This window comes from Microtus pennsylvanicus, chromosome 12 (assembly GCF_037038515.1).
Source record: "Microtus pennsylvanicus isolate mMicPen1 chromosome 12, mMicPen1.hap1, whole genome shotgun sequence".
In the NCBI taxonomy this organism is placed as follows: domain Eukaryota; kingdom Metazoa; phylum Chordata; class Mammalia; order Rodentia; family Cricetidae; genus Microtus; species Microtus pennsylvanicus.
Window position 1 is genome coordinate 1,591,412 of NC_134590.1, and position 12,291 is coordinate 1,603,702.

The 12,291-nt window shown below is 44.1% G+C and overlaps 1 protein-coding gene and 1 long non-coding RNA gene across 3 annotated transcripts in view; one reads left to right on the forward strand and one right to left on the reverse strand.

Moving 5' to 3' along the window:
- Ephx4 (epoxide hydrolase 4) overlaps positions 1–8,960 on the reverse strand; it is a 28,070-nt gene extending 19,110 nt beyond the window's left edge. Inside the window, exons 1-2 of one of the 2 annotated variants that reach the window (XM_075943062.1) lie at positions 8,465–8,960; positions 6,269–6,354 (exon numbers count right to left, since the gene is read on the reverse strand). In XM_075943062.1, the coding sequence (XP_075799177.1) occupies positions 6,269–6,354; positions 8,465–8,881 (503 nt within the window). In that variant the 5' untranslated portion in view covers positions 8,882–8,960. The remainder of the gene's footprint in view (positions 1–6,268; positions 6,355–8,464) is intronic. The other variant, XM_075943060.1, reaches the window with a different exon arrangement.
- LOC142832541 (uncharacterized) overlaps positions 8,821–12,291 on the forward strand; it is a 28,327-nt gene continuing 24,856 nt past the window's right edge. Inside the window, exon 1 of the long non-coding RNA XR_012907237.1 lies at positions 8,821–9,028. This is a non-coding gene — a long non-coding RNA (uncharacterized LOC142832541). The remainder of the gene's footprint in view (positions 9,029–12,291) is intronic.

Below are 12,291 nucleotides of genomic sequence, written 5' to 3' on the forward strand. Positions count from 1 at the left end.
CTCAGTGACATGGTGAGCTCTGGTTACATAAGACCCTATCTCAAAAATAACCAAAAAACCCCCCTCTTGTTAAAAAAAGTTATATAGTTGCATGTTATGACAGGGAAAAGAGAGCCATGTGAGAAAGAGCCTCCCTTCATCAGCATTAGGAACACTCATCTCCTTCCGATTTCCAGAAACTCAGAGCAAGGGATCAGAATTTACAGAAACTACAAAGTATTACATACAAAATTGATATATATTTTCTAACCTTACTAAGAATAGTTACTTTACAGATAGAATTTCTTTTTTTTGTTGTTGTTTTGTTTTTCAATACAGGGTTTCTCTGTAGCTTTGGAGCCTGTACTGGAACTAGCTCTTGTAGGCCAGGCTGGCCTCGAACTCACAGAGATCCGTCTGCCTCCCGAGTGCCGGGATTAAAGGCGTGTGCCACCACCACTCAGCCCAGATTGAATTTCTATATGAAATAAAATGTCTTAACCCTTTAAAATAATAATAAGGAAGATAAGCTTAAGAATTTTGTTGGAATCTGCAACAATCTGGCTCAATGCTTTGGCAGGGTAATATAAACAAAATACTTTCGTACTGTAGAGCCAGGTGGCTTTGCCATTTTGAAAATGAAATTTAATTTAGAAGGAAATAGATTTACTATATGAAAATCTATTTCCCTCTAAATTAAATTTGACTTACCTTACTCCACAGTCAAAAAGGGCTCAGTATTTTGTTTTTAGTAATTTCAACAATTGAAATTATTCAATTATTTATTATTCAATAATCAATTTTTAATATTCAATATTCAAATTATTCAATAATACAACAATAATAACTCAGTAACTTCAACAGTTGGAATTATGGTTGAAAAGGAAGGGTCTGAAAACTAAAAGAATCCAACAGAACAATGATGTTGGCAGTTAGCATTTAAGAGCACTAACTATTCCTACAGAGGGCCAGTTTGGTTCCTAGAACCCACCCTGGGCATCTGGTAAGTGTCTGTAACTCTGACTCCAGGGGCTATGATGCACTTTTCTGTGGTTCTCTTGTGAAATGCAAAGGGGAATGCTCACCAAAAAATGAATGGATGCAGAAACATGGGTGTATCTACTCAAGGGCATATTAGCCTTATTTACACATAAAGAAGAATGAAATCGTCCTGCTTTTGAGAAAACGATAGAACTGAATACATCATGCTAAGCAAAACAAGTCATTCCCAGAAAAGCAAATATTGCATGTTTTTATTTTCTCTCCCTCCCCTCCCCTCTCTCTATAGCATGTCTATATATGAGCAATATATTATATATGACACGAAGACAGGATTGTTTAGAGAAAGGAGGGGAACAAGGGAAGACTTGACAAGGAGCAAAGGAATTTAACAGGACAGACATGACCAAATATGATAATATCATATATTTGTCACAGTGACACCTAGTAATATTATAAATTAACTAAAATTTATTTTGAAAAATGAAACTATTGCTATGAATGTGTGAGGACAAAAGAACATTCTAATCAATTCTGAGAGCTCGGGAGATGTCAACATATTAACAAATTTCAGAAGAATAATTTTTGTGTGTATGTGCACGCTTATATGGTTATAGTTGCAAATGCATGAATGTATAGATATGTACGTGTGTGTGTGTGTGCTTGTGTAGAAGGGTATGTGCATATGACCACAGGAGTCTGTGGAGTCCAGAAGAGTCTCAGGTACCTTAGAGCTGGAGTTACAGGTAGCTATGGTCTCTTTGATGTGGTTTCAGGGAACTGAACTCAGGTCCTCTACAAGAGCAGCAATAGCTTAACTGATGAGCCATCTTTACAGACTCCACCTTGGTTTGTTTTGAGACAGGCTCTCTCACTGGCTTAATCCTTGCAGATCAGTCTAAACTGGACAGCCAGTGAGAGACCTGCCTGTGTCTGCCTCCATGCTGGCATCCTGTGTGTGGTGTCTGCCTTTTACATGGGTCCTGGGCCGTGGGCGCAGGCTGTCATGTTCACACAGCAAACACCTTACCTACCAAGCCTCCTACCAGCCTCTGAAGAATAATTTAAACATCTTTTTTCTGGAATTCATAAATAGTAACAAATTTGACTCACATTTCAGCCACAAATGAAAATTGAAATCCCTGTAGTGACAGATGGCATTGTTGTTCATATAAACAAAGCAAACATAATCCCTCTGTCACACGCTGCAAAGACTACAACCCTTATGATACTGAAACAAAACTATTTTCATACTTTTTATCCTAAAAACATTTGTGTGTGTGTGTGTGTGTGTGTGTGTGTGTGTGTGTGTGAGAGAGAGAGAGAGAGAGAGAGAGAGAGAGAGAGAGAGAGAGAGAGAAACAGTGGTTTTGTTATTGGTTTCCTGAATGGGAACTTATTAGAAGTCAGGCCGGGCACTAGCACTGCTTAGACCCAGCTGGCCTCAGGCTCCTTTGTCTTGGCCTGTCCATGCTGGACTCATAGGCATGTGCCACCATGCTTAGCTTTGCTGACACCTCTAGACAATCGCAGAGGAAACAAACAACAAGACAGCCTCTTCCCCTGCTACTTTTGTTAAAAAAAATTCAGGATCCTGGTTTTCCACGCCAGACACTTTGAGGTGTGGAGCATCCTTTCTGTCCTTTCCGTGGAGGCTGAGGCCACCACCACCATGCTGAGATCAGGATGAGGCGTGCGCACTCGCCTCTGCACGAGAGGGATGGCAGCATTCCAGGCAGCTGCAGATGAAGGCAACTCGCAGAAATTGCCTGGGTCAGCTCAAAAATATTTTTAAAAGAGATGCAGATTGAGGCAGAGGGAGAGAAATACCATCTTCTGTCAAACAGCCCTAGTTTGGGCTGATTTAGCTAAAGTTCCCACAGATGTGTTATCTTCTCTAACGCTTCCTGTGCATTTAAGAAAGCAGATGCAGGACCCTGCTGTTTCGTGTCCCCATGTAACAGTACACATTAAATACTGCCGCTGCTCACCAGTCTCAGGTAACAACGGTAAGTATAGATAGTGCATTAGGCTGTATGGTACTCTCGGTGTTAGAAACTATTGTAAGGGTTTCTTTTTATTTTCTTTACTTTTGTGTGTCTGTGTGATTGAGTGTCTGCAGAGACCAGAGAGGATGTTGGACCCCCATACTTGAGCAGTGAGTGCTTCACCCACTGAGCCGTCTTCCAAGTCCCCAAATGAACAGATTTTGAGTATTGACTGGGCCCACGTGAAGGGTTTTACACATTTTGTTTCTATCCTCACAACACCTCTGCAAAAATATTCTAAGTGATATTTTAGATCCCTGTTCTATTTTTCTTTTCTGTCATGGTGATAAAAAACATTCTGACCGTAAGCAATTTGGGGAGGAAACGGTCTGTTTCACTTTAGAGTTCTGGTATCAGTCCATCACCAAGGGAAGCTGGTGTAGGAACTGAAGCAGGAACCTTGGAAGAAGACTCCTCCCTCTCTTGTAACCAGCTAGCTTTCTTACCTAGCCCAGGCCCATCTGTCTAGCTATGGTACTGCCCATAATGAGCTGGGATCTCCTACCTCAATTAGCAATTAAGAAAGTCTCTCATAGGCATGCCGCAGGCCGATTTGTTCTTAACAATTCTTCACTTGAGGTCCCCTCTTTAAGCTGGCAACAAAACCCAACCAGGACATTCCTGTGACCATAAGTGAACTCCCTGCCTTTGCCACTCTGGGAAAATTTGATTCATGCTTCAGAATAATGTACAACATTAAGTGGTCATGTCGTGCACTCTGTGATGCAATTCCCTATACATGTCTCAGTTACACTGGGTGTTTTTCTTCTTCTTAATTAGGTTGTTTCCAGATGGAGGAAAAGAAGACAATTCCATGTTTATCCATTCAACTAAACCCTGAGTGGGTAGAGATCTTCTCTGGATGATACCTACAGGCCTCTTGCACTATAGAAATCGGGTGATGGGTAGACTGTGGATAGACTACTTATGGATAGTCCGCAGGCTCCCTCTCATCCATAAATAATGACTAAATTGTCTAAAGGTAATATTCCTCGAGCAAGATGCATTTAAGGCTGCAGAAGCAATCTGGCTATGACACTCTGTCACCCTATTTATTACCAGTGTCGATGTGGCTGATCTGTCTGCCTGGGTGGGACACCTGAGCCCTTCCTTGCCACTCCACGTGGAGCCTTCTGATAGAGCAGGGCCTTTCTCTGGTCAGTGGTATTTGGGAAGTTGTGCATGCCTGGTAAAACCTCCAGATAAACTCTCAGAGTTTGCTTTAAAATCAGGACACAATATCTTCAAGGCTCTAAACAAAATGAAGAATTTGTAATGGTAGAATTCCAGATACCATGGGACAGTAAGAGAAAGATTTTAGCTTTTCAAATGTTAGCCAATATTCTACTTTTGTGTCAACCTGGAAAATACCTTTTTTAAAAAACACTCCCTAACCTATTTAGTTCATGAACCATCTGAAGGTCATACCCCTCTGCCAGCAAAAAGGACTTTCTTGCTGGGTGGTGGTGGCACACACATTTAATCCCAGCACTCGGGAGGCAGAGGCAGGCGGATCTCTGTGAGTCGGAGGCCAGTTGGTCTACAGAGTAAGTTCTGAGGCAGGCTCCAAAGCAACACAGAGAGATTTTGTCACAAATGAACAAACCAAAAAAACCAACAACAAAAAGACTTTATTCTCACCTCAGTCTCTTCTATCTCTTTTTAATACACTATTTTTTCATAATTGGGTGTTGCTTACGTCTGTTTTTATTTGGGTCCTTTAGGATCATTAGAGAATGGGAAATACCCACCTCCGTCACTGATATTGCCAGTGTAAATACCCCTGAATTCATATACTGAAACAATTTGCCAAAATGGCAGTTGTCTTAGTTTGGGTTTTCATTGCTGTGAAGAGACACCATGACCACAGCAGCTCTTATAAAGAAAACATTTAATTGGGGCGACTGGCTTACAGTTTCAGAGGTCCAGTCCCTTATCATCATGGTGGGGAGCAGGGAGGCGCGCAGAACTGAGAGTCTGCTACAGCTTGACTCGCAGGCAGCAGGAAGTCAGCTGACAGCCATGCTGAGGGAAGCTTGAGCCAAAGAGACCTCAAATCCCGCCCCCACAGTGACACACTTCCTCCAAGAAGGCCACTCTCTTTGGGGGCCATTTCCTTTCAAACCCCAATAGTATTGAGAGAGGCTTTTAAAGAGGAACTGAGTCATGGGGTCAGATCCCTCACATATGATATTAAATAAAGCACTCAAGAGAATTAGCTAGGCCCTCCCTATCCTTCTACTGCACGAGGATATGATTGATATCAGTCCCTTGGAAGGACAAAGCAACCAGGCAGCATTTTGAGAAAAGGGACTGGGTTCTTAACAGACACTGAATCTCCCAAGGACTTAATCTTGAACATCTTGGCCTCTAGAACTGTAAGAAGTAAATTTCTGTTCTGGTATTTTATTCCAACCATATACATATTTATTCTAATAACACAAATAGACTAGAATAGAAGGCACTATGAATTTTTTGCTATAGGAATTTCCTCTTTTACTTTAAAACATTTAGGTCTGTAATAGAGCCTACATTCATATGTTCCTGTGGTCATGCCTTCTCAACAAAGCCTTGGGCTTCCTGCCAAGTCCTCCTTCCCTCACCCGGGCTGTATTTTATTATATCCAGAGTAGCTGCTCTGCAGAAGCTGTTTTATAACTTGAAATTTCAGAAAATTGAAACATTAGAAGACTTTTTAAATCTCCCTAAAAGGAAGCGTGACAGCTGGAGGCTGGACGAGAAGAGGTTTGAGTTTAAGGCTAGCCTGGGCTACACAGCAAGATGTTGTCTTGAAATAATTAGGATGGTCATATGTATTTATGCTTTTAGATTAGGAGGGAAACCATTGTTGTGGCTTCAGGGACTTCAGGAGTCACTCACCACCCTGGGAAATGATCTGTCCTTACAAGAAAGTCATCTGTGGTAAGTTCTACAGTTAGACTGTTTGTCTCTGCAAAACTCAAGATGACATTTAACCCTGATTGTAAAGTATCAAGAGTAGAACTTGTTAGACATGATTATGGCATGAGCGATCCTGACCTCGTGGGGTTAAGCACAAATTCACCCTCTGTTGCTCTCTTGCCTTTCTACCTTCTATCCTGGGCTGACTCAATACATGGCACCTCACACCAGCTTCCCAACCTAAGGGAAAAAAATCCTATTCTTTTACAGCATCACCAAGTGAACCAAGCCAGGCTGCTGAGTGCTAACGTGAAGGAGAAGAAGTTAGTCGGTAACTTTACCAGAATTCCGGAAATCCATGAAGCAGCAGCATGAGGGGTCTGCCCCTTTCTCCAGCAGCAACATAGTGAAATCTCAGTCCCGAATCCTGAAAGTGGGAAGTACGCAGATTGTGGTAACAAGCATCATCAAACTAAGACGTTTAGAATTTCCATTAGGCTGAAAACATTCTCACTTGAATTATTTTAGCATTAAGAAATAAATATTAATTTAACAACGTGAGTTAACAATAGGATAAATGGACCAATTCACCTTTGGGGTATTCCCTTAGAATACCCCTCTCCTTTGTTCTGTGTATGTATTTTGAGGCCAATGTATGTATTTTGAGCTTCTGAAGCAACATCACAGTGTAGCTTTCGTCTTAGTGAGGTGTCATGTTTCATCCCCTGCAGGATATGTAAATAATTCTGATCTGAATTTCAATTTTGCTAAGACTATCTCGTGTACTCTGCTTAGCTTGCCCGTCAGAAGTTATGTAATTCACACCCCTTCTCTTATTTTTAGGTATCTCCTTCCCACACTTTATCTTGAGTGTTTCATATATGGTCCCCTCGCTGCCTGTTCCTCCCGTGTGTGCTTCTAACAGCGGAATATACCAAGTGCCAGAGACTTCACTGAGCACGTGGAAGATAAGTTAGCCCAAGGAAAAGGAAGGGAACCGGAACAAGAGCAGCAAACACCAAGGAACAGTAAAACAGAAAAGAAAGGGAAAAGAAGCAAAATCCCTGAAAGTATGAACGATAGTGGAGGTCAAAAGTTGAGCATGGACCCTGGACTTTGACGTGAAAGAGTCTGGCCGGTCATTTCATTTAACTCTGTCGTTTACAGATTTAGAAAATAAGGCCCTGGTGCAGCGGTAGAGCGCCCGCTTTTTTAAGACCTGGGGTTCTCAGTTCCGCAATCCCCTCCTGCAAATGAGGTCCAAACAAGTCAGGCAAGTCATAAAGGTAGCTGGGAAGGTTGCAGCTGTAGCACCGCTAAATAAACAGAGGTGGAGAGGAATGTAGTGACTAGCTGACTAGAATTACCATTGTGTCTATTTCTTGGTTCTCCTTCAAAGGAAAAAGAAAGGCATTCCGAGGAACTCACGATGGTCCCTAGGTTACATTTTCTCCGTAAGTCAGAAGTTAGCACATGCGACTTTGCTGTTATCTCTTTAAAAATGTTTTAGTGGTGGTTGAATCTTGAAGAATGAGATGTTATTGCCGTCGGACTGGATTTAATCACTACTTTACTGTACTAGGTATTTGCCAGGTCGATAATTATAATGATGAATTATACTAAGTTCTAAGTCCGTTGGTCGGGTTCATTTTTCTTTTTTTGCTTGTTTTGTTTTTTTTACCAAACGTGACGGCAGGCATTTGATTCTTTCATCTTTCAGGCCTCTCCTGCCTTTCTGAATCCCAGTTGCTGGGGAATTTAGCTGCTGACGGAAAGTCAGGACTCAGTAACATAAATATCTCCTCGTATGCTGCCTTTGAGAGGCTCGTGAGTCAGAGTGCAGTGCGTGTCACAGGGACAATTTCACTCCACCACCTGGCGTCAGGAAATAGAACGTCTGTGGGCTGTGACCGAAGTTGGGACAAGTACTGTCAATGACGAGCGAAGGAAGCTTTACTAAGGAAAGTGGACACCTACTTTTTATTCCATCCCTCGGGTCCCTGAGTGCTCACATCGGCCTTGCTCACAAACACACACCATTTCTTTTCTGTTTCTGCCTAGGTCATCTGAAATCAGAAATGACTTTCCAAAGGACTGTCCGTTCGCTCCATCTCAAAAAACCTGGACAAACCTAAGACAGCAGGACATCGCCAGGAGCGTTGTTCTGCAGCTGATCCGAGCCCTAAAAGGCAGAAAGGATGACAGGAGACGGCTTCTCCTTGCAGTAGGAAAGGGTGGTAGAATTATTCTGAGTTGCTTCGGCAGGAGGAGGATCCTCCGGTTAGAGAAATTCCACAAAGAAATAGCCTCCCTCCCGCCCCCACCCCACACACGCGATAAGGAGAAAGCGGACAGACATAAATTGAGCCCCTGTACAACCCCCAGCCCTGTCCCCCCTGTCTTCCCTGGGGTCCCCCCGCCGGTAGCCGGGAAGCATTTGGGAAGAATCAGCCCAGCGCCCTTGGAGCCCGCGGCTCCCACGGCCCTCGCCCGCGTCAGGCTCCCTCCCCGCGCTCCGGGCGCGCGCCGGCCTTCACCTTGATCCGCACGTAGCAGTGGGTACCCAGAGAGGGGTCGCTGAGGCACGCGGGCGGATGTGCCCGGGCCGCCCGGCGGAAGGTCTGCGCTGGTGCCTTGCCGATGCTCCACAAAAGTTTGAGCAGGTGGACGGAGGCGCACAGCCCGCAGTAGCCGTACACCAGGGACCAGTAGAGCAGGGCGCGCAGCGCGGGCACCAGGCGGGCCGGGCGCGGCGGGGCCATGGGGCGGCCTTGCGGGAGCCGAGCTGCGGCGTCCCTCCCGCGCCTGCCGCCCTCCCCGCGCGCCCGTCTGCCTGGCCCCACACACGCCGCGCGCCCAGGCCTCGGGGACCGCGCAGAGCGAGCGAGGCCCGGGTTGTCCTCAGCCCGCCCGCCCGCCCGTGCCACTTCGCTAGCGCAGATGCTGAACGCCATCCTGGGGGTCCCGCCGAAAGCGTCCTGCTCTGAACAGGTTCAAACCCTGGTTCCCAGATAACCTGGAGTGTCTCAGGCCTTCTGGATGCCAGAACCACGGAGGGAGGGAGGGACTTTTGTGCTAAACTGCGGTCATTGTTTCTTCAGGTAGGTACCCTTGACAGTCTCTTGCAGATGTTAACTGTTCAACTTCAACTTAACTGTTTCTTCGAAGTTACCAGCCCACCAGAAAAAAGAGCAAAAGGCACTTTAGACCAACGTGCAGGCAACCAGTTGGTTGTTCCCCTGCCCTTAGCAAGGAAGGTGTCCTCCCTCACCCTCTCTCCTCCTTAATCCCCCCAACTTCCCTTCCTCTTCCTACCCCCATTGGTGCAGGTCCCACAATAGTTTGTCAAGACCCCAGTTAAGAAACATTATTTCTCCATTCTTCCTTCCTTCCCCTCTCCTCCCTTCCAGGGTGTGTGTGTGGTGTCTCCAGGTGTCTCCAGAGGTCAGAAGAGGGCGTTGGATTCTCTGGAGGGGATGTTACAGGTGGCTATGAGTCTGTGTCCTCCTCCCATCCCGCTAGGAACTGAATCCAAGTCCTCTGAAAAGTCGTACTCTTAATTGCTGAGCCATCTCTGTCCTTTTTCCCCATCTGTATAACTTAGGACTGTTATAACTATATCTACATAAAATGCTTTTTGTGTGAACATTTTTATTTTTTAATAAAAATGTTTTTTATCAGAAATGAGATCGTAGGGTCAGGCCAAGGTGGAACTTTGCTTCCTGAGATAAATCAGACTGGTTTTCAGAATGGCTGGCTGCTCAAGGGGTAGAGGCCTTCAGCCTAAACCAGAATTCATAAAGCCCTGGGTTCAATTCCTGCTTCAAAAAAAAAAAGTGACCATACAATTTTGGAATTAACCTACAATCTGAGTCTTTGCTGAGTCCCATTCTTGACAGCACTAGGTACTGAGCTCTTAATTTCAGCCATTCCAGAGGCACAGAGAGAACACTGATTCCCAGTGGAAGGGAGCTGCAGAGGGTGAGCATGCGGGAGGGTGGCTGGGGAGGCTGACGGATTGGGACGAGTTAACACATATGTCTGAATACGCCATAAGAAAACTTACCACTTTGTATACTGACTTAAATGCTCAATGCGTTCATTTCTCTAATGGTGACTAGCATTGGGCCTCTTCCGTGTGGCCACATGTCACGTCGTTCTTCTTTGTCAGGTCTTCACTCAGGTGTTGCTCTCCTTCCCCACCGTGGAAGCAGGGGCCTGCATGCACCAGTGCTGGGCTCTCCTGCAGACACTTTCATCCTTTGTTGTGTAGGCTTTCTCACAGATGCATCTGACAGTTCGCCGTAATTATTACAAACCCTTATTGAACACAACGTGGCCTCTCATTCTCCTTATTTGTATTTTTTTTCAGGGGAAAAAAAAGCTTTAATCTTGATAAAGTCAAATTTGTCAGTTTTCCCATTTGTTATTTATCTTTTTCATGACAATCTAAAAACTCGTGACCCAGCCAATGGAGCATAAAGATTTTTAAGTTTTGTGATCATCATAATATTGTTCATTATGCAGTTTTTGTATAAGATGTGAGGTTTTACTTGACATTCATGTATCTTAAACTCTCCTGTGGCACTTGTTGGAAAGCCTACCTGTCTCTACTGAGTTCATGTGTGTTGAGTTCATGTGTGTTGAGTTCATGTCTACTGAGTTCATGTCTATGGAGTTCATGTCTGCTGAGTTCATGTCTGCTGAGTTCATGTCTGCTGAGTTCATGTCTGCTGAGTTCATGTCTACTGTGTTCATGTCTACTGAGTTCATGTCTACTGAGTTCATGTCTGCTGAGTTCATGTCTGCTGAGTTCATGTCTGCTGAGTTCATGTCTGCTGAGTTCATGTCTGCTGAGTTCATGTCTGCTGAGTTCATGTCTGCTGAGTTCATGTCATGTCTGCTGAGTTCATGTCTGCTGAGTTCATGTCTACTGAGTTCATGTCATGTCTACTGAGTTCATGTCTGCTGAGTTCATGTCTACTGAGTTCATGTGTATTGAATTCATGTCTATTGAGTTTCTGTCTATTGAGTTCGTGTCTATTGGATTGCATCTTTGCCACAGATCTTCAGTTTCACTTCTGGGGTCTCCACTCCATGCTATTGCATTGATTTATAGGACTGGGGGTGTGTCTTTTCTTTATCTCTCTTTTCCTCTCTTCTTAGGATCCTTGTTTGTATGTGTTTTATATGTTCTTGTTCATATATCCTAGTCTGTAATGGTTTCTTTGTACTACATAACAATTGAAGAGAGTTGAATATACAACTATTTGCTTTTACAAAAGAGCATATTTTACAAAATGGTTATGTGCATTGAGTCTAGCCTGGTGGTGTATGAGTTCCCTTTAATCCTCCCAAACATGTGATGATAAAAATATTATTTTAGCTAACAATGAGTTAAGATTATTATCATATATGGGTTCAGTTTTGTTTTTCTCAATATCTAAGAAGCTGAATGTCTCTCCATGTTCATTATCCATACAAATCTCCTAACCTCTCATGAGGCCAAGAGCTAGCAATGGCTGTGTGTTACTCTCAATTCTCCAAGAATTCCAGTCAGGTGTAACCAAGAGATTGGGTTGTGAGTGTGTGATGTCTCTTTCAAGCCTGGCTGTTAAAAACCTTTCCATGAGCAATTTGGTAGTTTGAATGAGAATGGCCCCAATAGGTTCAGTTTGAATATTTTGTTCTTAGTTGGTGGAACTGTTTGGGAAGAATGCGGAGGTGTGGCCTTGCTGGAGGAGGTGTGTCACTGGGGTTGGGCTTTGAGGTTTTAAAAGCCCACGTTATTTCTAATTAGGTCTCTCTGCCTCATGCTTGTGGATCAGGATGTAAGCTCTTAGCTACCGCTCCAGTCTCATGCCTGTCTGCCTCTGAAACTGCAAGTCCCCAATAAACTCTTCTGTATTGCCTATCACAGCAACTGAAAAGTAACTAACACAAAAGTAACTAAGATTCTTCCTCTAATCCCCTCCCACTCTTCAGAGTTCTCTCTCACTTTCCTTTTTTAAAAAAAATCTATGCAAACTCTGCTTTCACTATGCAAACACAAAACAAAACAAAACAAAAGCTTCCATCTGCTCACCTGATCTTATTGTCTTGTGGCATATCCACGGCAGAGGCCACGCGATCTAGGTGGAGTAACTGGAAACAGAATGGGGTCACCGTAGTGTGCATCGAGGGCTGACATTCTGTGACAAAATGCTGCTTGCATTCCACGCCATTTGATAGTTTTGCTGTGTCCTGTTTTCAGCAAAGGCGTGTCATCCTTACCGTTCACACAGAACCGTGATCTTCAGTGTGAAGGATGCTGCAGTCAGCAATGAACCACATGTAGTTTTTCCTCCCCTCACATGCAAAAACC